The 15361-nt window shown below is 35.5% G+C and overlaps 1 protein-coding gene across 1 annotated transcript; it reads left to right on the plus strand.

Annotated features, from left to right (window-relative positions):
- The first annotated feature begins 1507 nt into the window (after positions 1 to 1507).
- On the plus strand, positions 1508 to 11085 carry LOC121368584 (transcriptional repressor tup12-like). The gene is made up of 6 exons (XM_041493323.1): positions 1508 to 1669; positions 5494 to 5725; positions 7545 to 7688; positions 9010 to 9173; positions 9681 to 9840; positions 10967 to 11085. Exons 1-6 carry the CDS (start codon positions 1508 to 1510, stop codon positions 11083 to 11085), a joined length of 981 nt encoding a protein of 326 aa, XP_041349257.1.
- Positions 11086 to 15361: the final 4276 nt, after the last annotated feature.

Raw genomic sequence — 15361 nt, forward strand, 5'->3', positions numbered from 1 at the left:
AATGTCTTTTGTTTGGATGCTGTAGCACAATGAATCGGTATTAGTGAAGAGGAGTTGGGCTTTTGATTCATATTTCACTTTGATGTAGTTATAATGGAATATTTTGGACACGTCTAGAATGTTGAACCCTACGTAGATTGGTCTATTCAGATACAGCCTATGTTTTCACAGGTGGACAGCCACCAGGTCTTCATTAAAGATTCGGAAAGCATGGAAGTTGGATTTGGCCACCAGTTTGCATACTCTCTTCTTGTTATTGACGAGTTTGACATCCACTCTCTTCCTTAAGTTTTCCATAGTTTTTCCAAAGACTGAATTATTCATCAGTTTAAAAAAGTATTTTTCAAAATCATTTTTGGCAGCCTTTCTTTTTTCTGTGTTAAACTCTATGTAAGCTTTCAGCCATGGCAATTGTTTAAAGACCATCATTCTGTGAATATTGGTCAGCTTCATTCCCAAGGAGAGATAGAATTTCAAGTTGTGGTAGTGGACCACATATTTGTCTTTTGGCAGAAAATTAGGTATGAGCTTTTAGGTGGATGTACCCTTCAAGTTCAGTTTCATCTAACAAATGTTTGGCATATGTGGATAGCATCTCTTCAATGACCTTGAGTTTCTCAGAGGCTAATGGATAATCATTGTGCAAGTCGTGGAGTTCATTGGGTTACTCAAGATCCACTTCCAAGATGTATCCTTCTGGTGCATCACCTGGCACCTGGGCAATATCCAACTGTTCTATGTCTGTCTCGCATCAAGCCAGTCAAATCCACATACAGGTAGTGATTGTGACATGGCCCAGCCATATATATTGTTTGCATCTAAGTAGATTATATGGCTTTCAGGGTGTTCAGGATTAAACTCTGGAAGATGGGTGTTGTTAGATTTGGCATAGCGATGAGCAGTAAATGAGATACCACCTCTCAATCCTTTCTCAATGAAGAGATGTTGATCAATGTCAGTCAGTAGTTCCAGGGGTATACCTGTAATTTTCAGAGCGGCATGAAGCCAGACTTGGTGACGTGTAGAAGTGAGCAGGATCTAACTCATAGTAATTCAGACAGATGTCTCGAACATTTTCTTACACATCAGCCAGTGCTAGAACATCGGTGGTGACATACAAATCGTGATATTCTCCAAGATTTTTTATGTTGAAGTCTTTCCATATGATCTGGGCATGTTCATAGTCTTCATCTGTGATAGTCTCACCAGTCAGTGAACTGCAGAAAGCTTCTTGTGGAGGAAGTTGGGTCTCTTTAAAAAGAAATCTGAATCGAAATAGTCATATGAGTATACTTGTTTTCAATGTAATAAAGGAAATTTGTCGACTGAAATACTGACTCATGTGATTGAATTTTTAAATTCCCTCCTTTGCCAGATTGGTTATGAGTTTTTCAAGAGATGTGTTGGTAAACTGGAATGAGTCAATAAAATCCATACATCTCAGGGAAAACGATATACTTAATGTTGTTTGGTATGCAGTTCAACTGTCTATGGCCTGCATAATGATATGACTGTCAAAGCCTCTCCAGTTATGGAAAACGACAGGGATGCGCCCAGTGAATTTATAGTTGATGTTGCATCCATTGTGAGCTGCTCCTCGAAAGGTTTCAGTGACGTGACAGTGATCCTTCACATGATCCTCTATCAAATCTTTCTTACAGATGTGGCAGTGAGCTGCATTGTTTAAGGTTTGCCAATCCCTTCCTGTCATATGTAAAGGTAGTACTAAACCAAATAACTTCCGGCTGGGTCAAAGTTCGAGGTGCACCCAACTTTTAATAGAGAAGTGAACACCACAAGTCCTGTGATTGGTTATAAATGTGAGTGTGTTGGTTGTAAAACAAATTACTTTCATCTGGGCTAAAAAAGTATGCAATTTTATTTCATCTAGTACCACTGTGTCAAGTAGCCTTGTGCTTGGAACATGTATGGGGTACCTGTAAAAAAAAGTACTAAAATTTTGTGCGGAACTAGGGTAGTCATAGACGCTACCCGTTATCTCAGAAATGAGCAGCTTGACACCCACTTTTTTGTGATTCACTTTAAGGGTGAGGGGTGGTAGTATTTATATCCGTGGCATCTATGTCGATTGATACGTTGCAGGTAGGAGTTTTAGCCACATATGTTACTATTGTCGTCTATGGGATTTGATTTGGTAGTATACACCCTATAGCACATATTCAGTGCATAATAAAAAATATTATGATTTTGTAATTTTATTTAATTAAACTATACTGGTTGATTAATTAGCCGTCACTGGACCACACAAATTCACAATGACCTTGACCTTGACACTAATCACTGTACATGGCTCTGAATGCAGTTTGAATCAAAGTTAGCACTGAGGAAAAGTTGGTTTTGGCCTATAATTCATACTGTAAATATTTCAATAATTTCTTTTTACATGGTATTTGACTTGCCATATACAACTGCTCTTAAATATGGTGTTATATATAGGCAACCTGAATTAAGAGTTTAATACCAATTTATTTTTATATTAAAAATAACATGTGTCAATAGTGGGTTAATGTCTTTAGTTTCCATTAACAGTTAATTTTTCATGTATGAAATTCTGAAAACTCAAATTTGTAAAGAACTTGATTTTTATTGTCATTTTGACATATTTATAGGGTGCTAAGTTATATTTTAGACAAATTTGTAGTTTTATGCAAAATTTAAAATAAATTTAAAGAAAAACTTCACCAAAGATATAATTAAATTTGTTGTCACTATTGTGCCTTGTTCTTAGTTATACATAACAATAAGCTTGTTAAACATACCTTTAGATCTCCAGATCAAATATTTTTTTTAATAATCACTTAGTTTGCTCTCATGAAGACCATTTTAGGTTTATACTGGATTCAGAACCAATTTTTTTTAGATTTGATTATCTGCCTTGGAGTAAGTTGATAATTTATTTTTTATTGTTAAAGCTGTATTACCCAATGTTACTAGCTAAATAAAATGCTTGATTACTGATTGTAGAAATACATCCAATATACATATTGTATTGATCTGGATTAGAAAATAATGCAATAAAATAGATGTTCGGGTAATTATGTCATTTAAAAATAGTTTTTTTCAGTAATTAATCAAAAATAAATGTGTGAAAGCTGGATGATAATTCCAGATATCACAAATATTAAAAGCTCCAACTACAGTAGGCTACAAATAAAATATAGTCAGGAATATGGGTGGCTCCCAATGGTTTTGATGGTTCATTATGAAAATCAGCATGGCCAATGGATTTGAAATTCCCACACCTGGTAACTTGAAGACGGCCACACCCTGCATACAGGATTTCCTCCCAACACTAATGTCCAGGACATTAAGTTATTACTTCATACAGGTACAGTCATGTTTGTGTTTCTTTCCTCAGACAGTGTATTTTTTTAATACTGATATTTCTTTGATGTACCTGTTCAGGTCTCCTAATCTAGGGGTCGGTCAAGTGCATGTGTTTTAATGGAATACTTTAAAGGAGTAGAGGGGTACTCTGACTATCTTTGTTGTCTCTACATATATACCTGATTACACACACCCAACTGACAGTAAATATCTTCAGGAGTTTTATTTTAAAACATTTTGTTGTTTAATATGACATATTGCATTTGTACAAAACTGTATACAATATATATGCCTTATGAGGTGTACATTATATTAGGTTGCACTGTAGAAACAACAGTTTCAGTGAGGTTGTCACTTTATGTCAGAATACACGAGATCCTGGTTGTCATAAAAACACATAACTGGACACTTTTTGAAAAATGTATGTTATCAGTATAGGTAGTACTAAACCAAATAACTTCCAGCTGGGTCAAAGTTCGAGGTGCACCCAACTTTTAATAGAGAAGTGAACACCACAAGTCCTGTGATTGGTTATAAATGTGTGTTGGTTGTAAAAAAAATTACTTTCATCTGGGCTAAAAAAAGTATGCAATTTTATTTCATCTAGTACCACTGTGTCAAGTAGCCTTGTGCTTGGAACATGTATGGGGTACCTGTAAAAAAAAGTACTCAAATTTTGTGCAGAACTAGGGTAGTCATAGACGCTACCCGTTATCTCAGAAATGAGCAGCTTGACACCCACTTTTTTGTGATTCACTTTAAGGGTGAGGGGTGGTAGTATTTATATCCGTGGCGTCTATGTCGATTGATACATTGTAGGTAGGAGTTTTAGCCACATGTGTTACTATTGTCGTCTATGGGATTTGATTTGGTAGTATACACCCTTTGAGTAGTCGCTCTTTTATGGATCCATTGAGACAGTAAGGACAATAAAAATGCCTATTGGCATGTGTCTTCTGGTCAAATAGTAGCCAATTCAAATCCTTGATCCAGCAATAAGGTTTGTTGTAGAGCCAATTCACTACACAGAGTATATGTTTTTCTAAACATAGCTTGAGGTCAGGTTATGAAAGAAGGTCAGCCGATCGAGAGCTGTCGGCCTTGTTTTGATATATTATTTACTGGATTCAACTATTTTAGCCTACCGTCTACGTTTCGACTATCATTGTAACTGTATGTATACTATGCTATTTGCCTATAGAAAAACATATTTCAATATATAAAGGATATGGTAAGTAAACACGGCACAGTGCTATAGTCACGGCTTTCATTGTTTGGGTCCCATGCTTGACCTGGTTTATCAACTGCAGTTAACCAGCCGGGCTCTATTTTTAGTGCGCTGTTTTTAAAATCGCCATTAGTAAACCAATCGAAATTCATCTGGCCTGTGACGTCACCATCCACTCTTGGGGGAGGGTGGGGGGGGGGGGGTGACGCTAAGGGCGTGACATCTTTCCCATGTTAAGTGAATGGGCCAAAGTGCGCCAGAGCCATCAGTTTTACCACTACTGATAATATCGTGGTACACCTCTCATTTTTAGCGCGCACCTAAAGTGCTTCGCTGTCGACACATACACTAATTGCTTTGCTATGAAAATTTTACACACACATAAAACACTGGAGTCGAATTAACAAAGTACCTAATATTTGTGTAATTGTCTTTATTGTTGGTTAACCTATTAGTTAATATTGTATACGATCGATCTTCCTGGTTATGGCGGGCTATGGGATTTCCATGTTTTAAAAATCGCCATTAGTAAACCAATCGAAATTCATCTGGCCTGTGACGTCACCATCCACTCTTGGGGGGGGGGGGGTGACGCTAAGGGCGTGACACCTTTCCCATGTTAAGTGAATGGGCCAAAGTGCGCCAGAGCCATCAGTTTTGCCACTACCGATACTATCGTGGTACACCTCTTATTTTGTCTTTCAACAGACTATGTTGACGGATGATATCTTGGAAAGTAATTCACAATGCCTTGAAATTCAAGATAGATATCCATCACCATTATTATTAATTATTAACAAATATTCGATTATAGTTGAAAAATGCCATCCCATAGCGTCTGTTATAATAAGACTGAAGGACAATTTTCCGTTAATAAAACATGCGGTTGTTGTTGTTTTTTTTATTTCATATTGTAGGTTAATAAGCCAGGGACTCTCGCTGCAGTTGGACTAGATGAAGGTCCCATTGTATTGTTTAATCTGAAAACATACACTTTAATGTACATGATAAAAAAAATAAGAGCTGACAGTAGAAAAGACCTGTACATACGTCATGCTTTAATTACGGATGATGGGAAATATTTGATCTTCCAAGCAGGCAAACAATACAGTGATGCAATTTCCTTAGTTTCTTGGGACATCCCGAAAAGTAAGTTGACACTTCATAATTTGTTTTAGATGTATCACATTAAATAAAATATTTATGTGATGCAGATGATAATTTTCTTAACTTATTTTCAGAAAATAACAACCTTAATTTTTATATAACGAGTTTTATTTGAACCAATTATATTACACTTACTGTGTATAAATAACATTAATGAATAGAGATTATTAGGTCTGTCTAATAGCTTTAGTGTTTTTATATTGATATCCTTTTTTATGGGTTAATATATACATGTAGAAAAAAAAGAATTTTTTTTTTTATTTAACGACACACTCAACACATTTTATTTTCGGTTATATGGCGTCAGACATATGGTTAAGGACCACACAGATTTGGAGAGGAAACCCGCTGTCGCCATTACATGGGCTACTCTTTCTGATTAGCAGCAAGGGATCTTTTATTTGCGCTTCCCACAGGCAGGATAGCACAAACTATGGCCTTTGTTGAACCAGTTATGGATCACTGGTCGGTGCAAGTGGTTTACACCTACCCATTGAGCACTCACTCAGGGTTTGGAGTCGGTATCTGGATTACAAATCCCATGCCTCGACTGGGATCCGAACCCAGTACCTACCAGCCTGTAGACCGATGGCCTAACCACGACGCCACCGAGGCCGGTATATATACATGTAGAATGCATATAATTTAATAACATCTATATTTATTGCAGTGACGTCTGTTCTGTTAGTTTTGACTTAGTAAACTAGTCTGTGAGGGAAGCAGATCAAATCGCCCCAAATGCTGTTAATTTCTTGACCAATCGCTGTTAATTATTTCATTAAACAGAGATTAACAACAGTCCAGACAACAAAAAAGGGGGAGGGAAGTAGCACTTGTTTACAACTGTCCTGCTAACCCAAACAGTTTCTACAATTGCAATGGACATCCGAATTACCTTCAGTCAGTCATGTGACCAAGAAGTCGTACATTCTTACTATTTTTGCAGCAATAAACACCTATAATTTCCAAGACAGCGTCGTCTGTCGAGATTGTTTTCAATTTATATTGTCAAGAGCTTTAATGTAGGTTTGACAGTCTATTGTAATACCTTAAAGTTTGTAAATCAGGTCCGTAGGTACAATACGAGAAATGCGGGACGGATGTATTGTCCAGTAAAGGATCTCCTCGAGGCACTAGATAAAGATTCATGGAATCAACCAATATTTTATCAAATGCCTATTCCACTGCATTGTGCATAGATACAGTTTTGATTATGGAAGACGGTTTAGTCCTTCAGATTCACAAATATCAATTTTTGTTGAACTATTTTTAGATTTTTGTATTTTTGCGATTTAGAAAATATTTATGATGGAAAGTCGTGATTGCTTCCATGATCCACTATTAGGTACTCAATCTTAGGAGCACTGCCACTTTCCTAGGAGATCCATAACAGGATGTTTCATCCCTCCTGCATCGCCCTTAGGAGGACTGCCACTCCCAAGACTAGCTTACAAAACCCAGACTTACACAGGATAAAGTTCAGTGGAATATATACAGCTGTGATGGTGTGCACTCATGTATCACTGTAAAGCGATGATATCTGGTGTTTTCATAAAAGGTGAGCACCCGTCATGAGCACAGTCTATAGTTGAAATATGCCCGATTTTTACTAAAGATAAAAAGGCATGTAAAAGTTCAAAATAGGGTATTAGGTCAGACATTATTTTGGTCAGCGATGCATCATATTGTGAAATGGCTTCCAAGTGTTTACCATAAATAAATATTGAAGGCTGTCAAGAGTCCTTCAATGTTATAAACATGTTGTTGCTGTTGGTATGAACAGTTTGTTTTTCATTCTCAGAAAGGCAGGCAGCAGTAATGGTAGATGCTGAAGATGAGGATAATTATGCAACTACGGGGGTGGAGTCATTAGAGTTGTTGAATGGCACCACTGTCCTGGCCAAGTTAGATAGAGTTACGATCCGCTTGTATGATCTAAAAACTGGTGAGCACATTTAAATATTAAGGGCTGACAAACAGAACTGGTTATGTCAATTTGTTTTCTGGTTGTTGTTTTTTATTACCACTGGTTGTTTTTGTTTTTTTTATTCAAACTGCCCCCTTTTCTTTCTCTTCTTTGAATTCCATCTCATTTCTTCCCGATCTGGCAACTCCTATCTTTCAACTTCTCTCACTGTTTACTTCCATATCCCAGTCCTTTTCTCTCAAACCTCAACAGGTGCATCTTATGTCCACAACTTCGTTTGTTTTTGTTTTATTTTTTAATGAGGTTTAGGGGTATTGGAGTGATGCAAAGCTATATAATGTGAAGATAGAAAACATTGCTTTCTTTTTGTGATTTTTCAAATTTTAAAACTCCCGAGTTTTTGTGCGTGAATGGGGTGGAGTTGAAAACAATATTTTGAACATAGGCATTTCTGCTTCAGACCCCTCAATATTTATCTTTTATGTGATAGAATGTAGAAAATGAAGACTGGAGCCTTAATTTACTGGTTGGAATGTGCACATACTTTCCATTTCATAGAAATAGTTAGTAGAATAACGTTTCAGGGTCGAAATTACAGTAGAGTGTGTTTTACATAGGAAGAGGACTTGGTATTCGAAACATTGAAATGGAAAGTGACACATCACTAGCTATGGCCATGCATTTTTACTTTTACTTTTGCATTTCATTTACAAAGAAACCTTTGTTGTATATTATCTTGACTGTAGTGCATGTATTATTTCCTAATGTTGAAGCTTGTCTTGTATTTCATGGAAATACATTGTAGAATTGAGTTTTAATTACTGTATGTTATCGTTTCGTTTCTTTTGATACATTTTCACACACACACACTCTCTCTCTCTCTCTCTCTCTCTCTCTCTCTCTCTCTCTCTCTCTCTCTCTCTCTCTCTCTCTCTCTCTCTCTCTCTCTCTCTCTCTCTCTCTCTCTCTCTCTCTCTCTCTCTCTCTCTCTCTCTGTCAGAGGCAGATATTTGCAATCACCTTGATTCACTTGCATCTATTTGGGGCACTGACTATATCCTACTAACACTGTTTCTCGTCTTATTGATAGCTGTATTCCAGCCGGCACAATATTCGATACTCCAATGAGTATTATCCCCAGTCTAAGACATTCTGTAACGATTATTTAATTTTGTGTATAAACATTTAAAATCTGAAGCAACAAATATATACCATCTACTACAGTTTTGTATTCCATTTATATAACAGCCAATTGCCCATAACGGCCATTTTTGCTAGGAGAGAGAATGTAATTCATGTATAATATAATATACTACAGTTTTATGGTTCTTATTTGTAGGTGTTTTAAACCAAATGTTTGATGAACACACTGGTGGTGCCATGGTTAGGGTTGTTGCTGGGGGGCCATATATTCTGACGTATTGGCCATGGGCTAAAGACAACACCTTACAGCTTCTGGACATGGATATGAAACGACTGGCTATATATTCACTAGAATCTAATGTAAGGTTAAGAAAATATGTGTGTATGTTATAACTATTATAATTCGTTGAGAAATAGTGTATGAACGGTAATAACCTCCGAATCATGGTGATTACAGTCTTGTGTTTATATATGTAGTGTTCAACAAGTAAGGACTAATGTCAGATGGACAAAGCTTTTGACTAAAATATGTTCTTAACTTGCTAACTAAATTATTATGAAATACCTAAATCACCTTCCATGGGGTGATTTGGTTATCAAAATTGAGCTTGGCATACCATATTCCCAAAGCTGGTTCTTCGGTCAGATAATAGGGTTTTTTAGGTTCTTTTCTTAGAATCCTAGTTCCACTGGCTTTTGTTAACGTTTAGATTTCAACAGCTGGGTAGCAATTATGTATTAGGATACCATTGAAATAAACGTAAAGGTCTGCAAAATCGTGAAAACAATTACTGTATTAATATTCTCATGTGAATATATTTTAGTAAAACTGAAATGAAGTAGAGTTTGTACGTGTATTATTTTCAGCTGAATCAAGTGGAGCTTACCAAAGATGGCTACCGTGTTGTTGGCTTCATGTGTAATGAGTCAAGGCCTGTGGTTTGGGAACTGAAAGGAGGACCGTCTAACAGTAAACCAGATGGTTACTCTCACTTGGACAGTTTTCCAGCAATATTTGGAGATGATGGTAAGTAATTGAACTAAACATTCAGTTTATTTTTTAAACAATATTCTAGAATCCTCACTACTGGTGATGTTCCAGTGACTGATTATAATCAAAACTTGATTGGTTGACCTCTATCGATATGATGATGATCGATTATAACTGTTTGTTGCTCAAAATGATTATTTGTTCCTTCAGTTAAGATGCTGGAATTGATATAAATTGTCCTGGGGTTTGGATTTGTTTTCATCTGTTTATCACGAAAATAGATACTGAACAGGTATTAAAGGTAAAATTAGCGAAATGTAGAGTCTATCCGAGTGAACATGAGATTAGGTGTTTGGACATAACAATTCAAAGTGCGCATAATTCTAACTTATTGTATAATCATAAATCAATGGTTGGTGCAAACGAATTATAACTGCTTATGGATGATAAAATTATAACAGATTCCCAGCACTACTTATTGTTTTTTATAATATAAACAGAAATGTCTGAAATATTTTAGAATACCATTTATGTTATAATGATTTCTATATGTATTAGTGACTTTCACGGTTTCATTATTTCATCAGTTATTAGATTTTTAAAAAGACAGATATTAAAGCTAACAAAACAGTTTGTAGTGAACGGTTGGATACTATTTTAAATGTTTATTTATACATGTATAATGTGTATAACAAATAGAGTTCTCTATCACCGTTTCTGATACCAAGGACGCGTCTGTATCGATATAGATTCAATGTAAGGCATTTACTATACGTGTCTATTATCTTCTGACAGAATTGTGTATTATTTGCTGAGGTTCATGTCTTAGTATTTCAGAAGAATTATTATAAATATTTATCTATTGTTGAAATTCACAACTTTATGATAATATTCAAGGACATGTAAAATGATAACCCTGTTACTTTAATTGAACTTTAAAAGCTACTAGGTAGTATATGATTTGTACAACTTGAGGACATCTGCTGTCATCATTGTAAGAAGTTATTGCGAAATTGCAACTGATGTTTAGCCAATAGTAGTATATTGTGGATATGCTATTGTAGCCAAACTGGTTCAGTTTCAGCCAAAGAAAATGGCAGTGGTTTTGTATTAACCAGATCCTATCATAAGATACATCTTCCTACTGGTTCATGTTTTTCAGTTTTGGAGGTTGGTTTAACCATACTGGAAGAGGATGATGAACATGATGATCCTAACGACTTAGACGAGGAAGACGATGAACAAGATGATACTGGTGATTTTGTAGCAGTGTTGGTATAAAGTGCTCCTACTGGCAGTAGCTAGTGAGAATTTCCCTATTAGCTCAGTTGGTAGAGCACTGGATTCTCAAACTGAGAGTCTGTGGTTCGAATCCCCTCAGTGGAGGTTGATTTTTCTGTTACGTTTGGAGTCGACGTAGGGACTGGGTGTGTTCTGAACACAAGAATACAATTATAACCCAGTCAGGACCCGTAACAGTTCAACTGCACGTGGCCCACAGCGCCGGACGTAGCTTCACTTGAGGAGGGAGTATGTAGTAGTGTTGGTATAAAGTGATCCTACTGTCAGTAGCTAGTGGGAATTTCCCTATTAGCTCAGTTGGTAGAGCACTGGACTCTCGTACTGAGAGTGTGTGGAGGTTGATTTTTCTGTTACATTTGGAGCTGACGTAGGAACTGATGGTTTGGATGGAGTGTTGACAGTGCAGGATTGACTTTCATCCCTCTGCAGAATGACGTCCTAACATGAGTATCCTTGACATTTGTGATCTTGAATTTTGTGAACATTTTAAAGGAATTCCACTTGGACATTATTGTGTATGCTGCAGTATTGACTTTTCTATGAACTTGTGTCATTTGTGAGTTATATTTTGGTATTTTATGTCATCATATGATTAGTATTCATTTTAATGAGCTCTCAGATAAATAATATGGTTTATTTTTGCGCATAATCAAATATTTTGATACATTTGGACTATATTACTTGCACGTGCATAATTGTTTATTTTTGTATTTTTAATTTTCTTTTGTTCTTCTTTTGATCATTGTCTTGCTTTTCTTATCTTATTTTTAAAAAACAATTGGGGTTTTTTTAGTTGTTTTTTTGTTCTTGTGTATGTTTACAATGCCAGCTATAATACTTTAACAAATGTTTAAATGATGTGTTCATCCGAGCGGATGTATTGAATGTTTACTAAGATAAAAGCAGTAAAAACTATGTAAGTTTAAACTTAAACTTAATTTAAACTTAAAGTTTAGGTTGTTAGATATACAGTCAACAACAGTCGGTTAGTGGTAGTATTAGTTGTTTAAGTGGTATTAGTTGCTGGTTGTTTTCTCTTTGGCCTTTCCATTCTGAAAAGTGTAAAATTTGGAATAACATGAATCATATTGTTTATTATTTATTGTAGTATTATACTATTTATTGTATATAAGAAGTAACCAAGCGGCTTCTGCCCATATGACGTGATTATGTCTAGTGCTTTTGCTGTTGTTATTTTGGTCCATTTGTCTTTGGGTTTGTTTTTCGGGAGGGGTGGGGGTCTACAGACATAACTAAGTGTATGACCATATGATGGTCTGAGAGAATTCATTTCTGTGCTGCACTGCATTTTTATTCAAATTTATTCACACAATTCAGTCTGTGATATAAGGTATTTTGTATATTGTGACTGTTAATATTATTATATCAGTTACCCCTGTTCAGTATAATCATTTCTATGTACAAGATTTACTAAAATGATGAATTATATACATCGCGATAATATAAATATTCCAGTAGTAGGTGCCTGTTCAGATTTTATTTTGCATATACCTACATTTGTCAAGATGACTTTTACTTGTAGAATGCAAGACTTTGTATTTTAGGAATCAGAACATGTGTTTTGGGGGCGTCTGCTAGAGCATGCACCGAATCCCTCTAGAAATGATGTAAACGTGTTCATTACCAAGGGAGTTAAACTAGTAAAAATAACAGATTTGTGTCATTAATATACTTGATATCTGTCATTGTCATTGTAATTATGTTATTTTATTCAGTAGATTGGTCTACGACTGGCGTATATACATGTATAAAGAAAAAATCTTTAAAAATGCATGTTAAATGCGTGGCCAGCATTTGCCATGATGAATTTTAAAAGTAAAATGCAGAAAATTACATTTCAGAACAAACTGTTCCGAGGGAACATTCTCCCGAACAGCTTATAAAATATGGTGCTTTGCCTCACCAAAGTGCTCTAGCTTCCGCCATATATGAAGTAGATCAATATTTGAAAAGACATCCCCATCCCCACCCTGTGCTTGGTGTCGCGTCTGCAGTGTTGCCCCACTCCAGTCTAGACACCCACCACCCCCTGCATAAATCCCTACACATGCACCTACATAGGCATGTTTTAGTATACGTTATATTCGTAGGCCTTAATATATATATGAAATATCTCGGGCTTGTTGAATTTTATAATATATATTATATATAATTTAGTCTTGTTAAAATATATGTATCAACACTATTATTATATTACACATGCAATAAATGTTTTTGAAGTATGTTATACATTTCATGTACATGTATAAGGATTTTATGGTCTTACAATGCTCCTGTTATATTTTCAGATTAATTTATTACATATTTCATTTTATTGTTTATTTGCACTAGTTTGTTAAACCATTAATTAAATGTAAGACAACAAGCATATTTTATTGATATATAAGATTACATGCAGATATATGGGTATATTATTTTGTGTCTGATGTATGGTCACCTTCTTGGGCATTGGGTCGAAGAAGTGCTGGTCATATATCACTTGCATACCTAGTGTAAATATGTGTATGTTTTGCATGATATGTAACAGTTTTGGAGCAATACGTTAAAGGAACAATGATGTATAATAAAAACTGTTCATATATGTCCAAATGGACGTAATATGTTAAATAAGTTGTTTCTTCTTGGGCACTTCTTGGGAAGTATTGCATTTTGTGCAGAATTGTTTTATCAACACTATACTTGTTTTATTATTATTGTGCAGAATAGGTCAACTTCTTGGACATTGGGTCGAAGAAGTATTGACTATAATATAGTGTTTGTATTTAAACTCCTTAATTGGTTTATTGTTTTGTATTAGATGTACCAGCTTTTAGGCTTTGGATTGAAAAAGTTGGTAACGTAGCAATTGTATTCAATTTATATTGTTCTATGAATATACAGGTATATTATGTTAAGTAACATATGATATGTCTTATTCGGGGACATTCGGACGAAGTATTACTTTTCAATAGAACCTTTCATCATCTTTTTGAGCCATGATGGGACCTTAGTAATGAGAGCTGCGGGTGGGGGCATGCTGTCCAACTTTCCAGAATGTTCAAGCTGTAAACCATGAGTGGCGTTTGTTCTGAACCCCACCTAAGACCATTCTTTACTCATCACAAAGATTGGAGTATAAACATACGTTTTGTATACTCTGTGTTACATATTTACATGTCATGTAACTAATTCTTGTCGTTTTGAATAAACGGCCTTTTCATTTACAATCCTCCTGTTTTGTTTATTATTGGTCTTACAAGCTTACTTTCTTTAGGATCCTGTATAAATGTAAATTAAAACTTGTTTTAATGCCTTTTATATAGATACGATTTTGTTACAATTTAATTAATTTGGCTAGAAGGGAACTATTTCCACAAAAGAATGTTTTTGGTTATTGCGCAAGGGGACATGGGGGTTGTAAAGTGAAACGTCCCTAAGGCGCATTAATCCCGCTGGTACCATTCTGTAGAAAAGCCAAGCTACATGAGGTACGTGGTTATTTATCAAACCATTCTTATTTTTGACCCACCACCTTCCCTCACTTCACAACCGTTAACTTATTGGCAGTTTATACGATGTAAGTGTGTGATGTACATGTACAGTGATAGTAATTTATGCCTTGTTTTAAAACATGTTAATCTATGTATGAATGTAACTATGTGTATGCATTACAGTTTTAACCATGTTATATCATGTCTGAAAGTAATAATATGTATATATAATTTAGTTGTGGGTAGGCGTTTGTTCTGAACCCCGCCTAAGACCATTCTTTACTCATCACAAAGATTGGAGTATAAACATACGTTTGTTCTGAACCCCGCCTAAGACCATTCTTTACTCATCACAAAGATTGGAGGATAAACATACGTTTTGTATATTCTATGTTACATATTTACATGTCATGTAACTAACTCTGTCGTTTTGAATAAATAGCCTTTTCATTTACAATCCGCCTGTTTTGTTTATCATTGGTCTTACAAGCTTGCTCTCTTTAGGATCCTGTATAAAAGATATTTTGTTTTAATGTATTGTGTATTTCTCTTTCTTCATTACTTTAAATTGAGCGCAGATTTGCACAGGACAAATGCTAACGCTTGAGGACTATTTGACAATTTGACCAGAACTGGCAATTTTGTTTAACTTGAATCCCTGGTCATGCAAGCTAAATAGGTATATCAATAAGGAACTAGCAGTCAACAGCTGATACGGATACCACGAGTATATGTGTGTACGCGCATGCATGCGACTGTGTACC

This window comes from Gigantopelta aegis, chromosome 3 (assembly GCF_016097555.1).
Source record: "Gigantopelta aegis isolate Gae_Host chromosome 3, Gae_host_genome, whole genome shotgun sequence".
Lineage (NCBI taxonomy): Eukaryota > Metazoa > Mollusca > Gastropoda > Neomphalida > Peltospiridae > Gigantopelta > Gigantopelta aegis.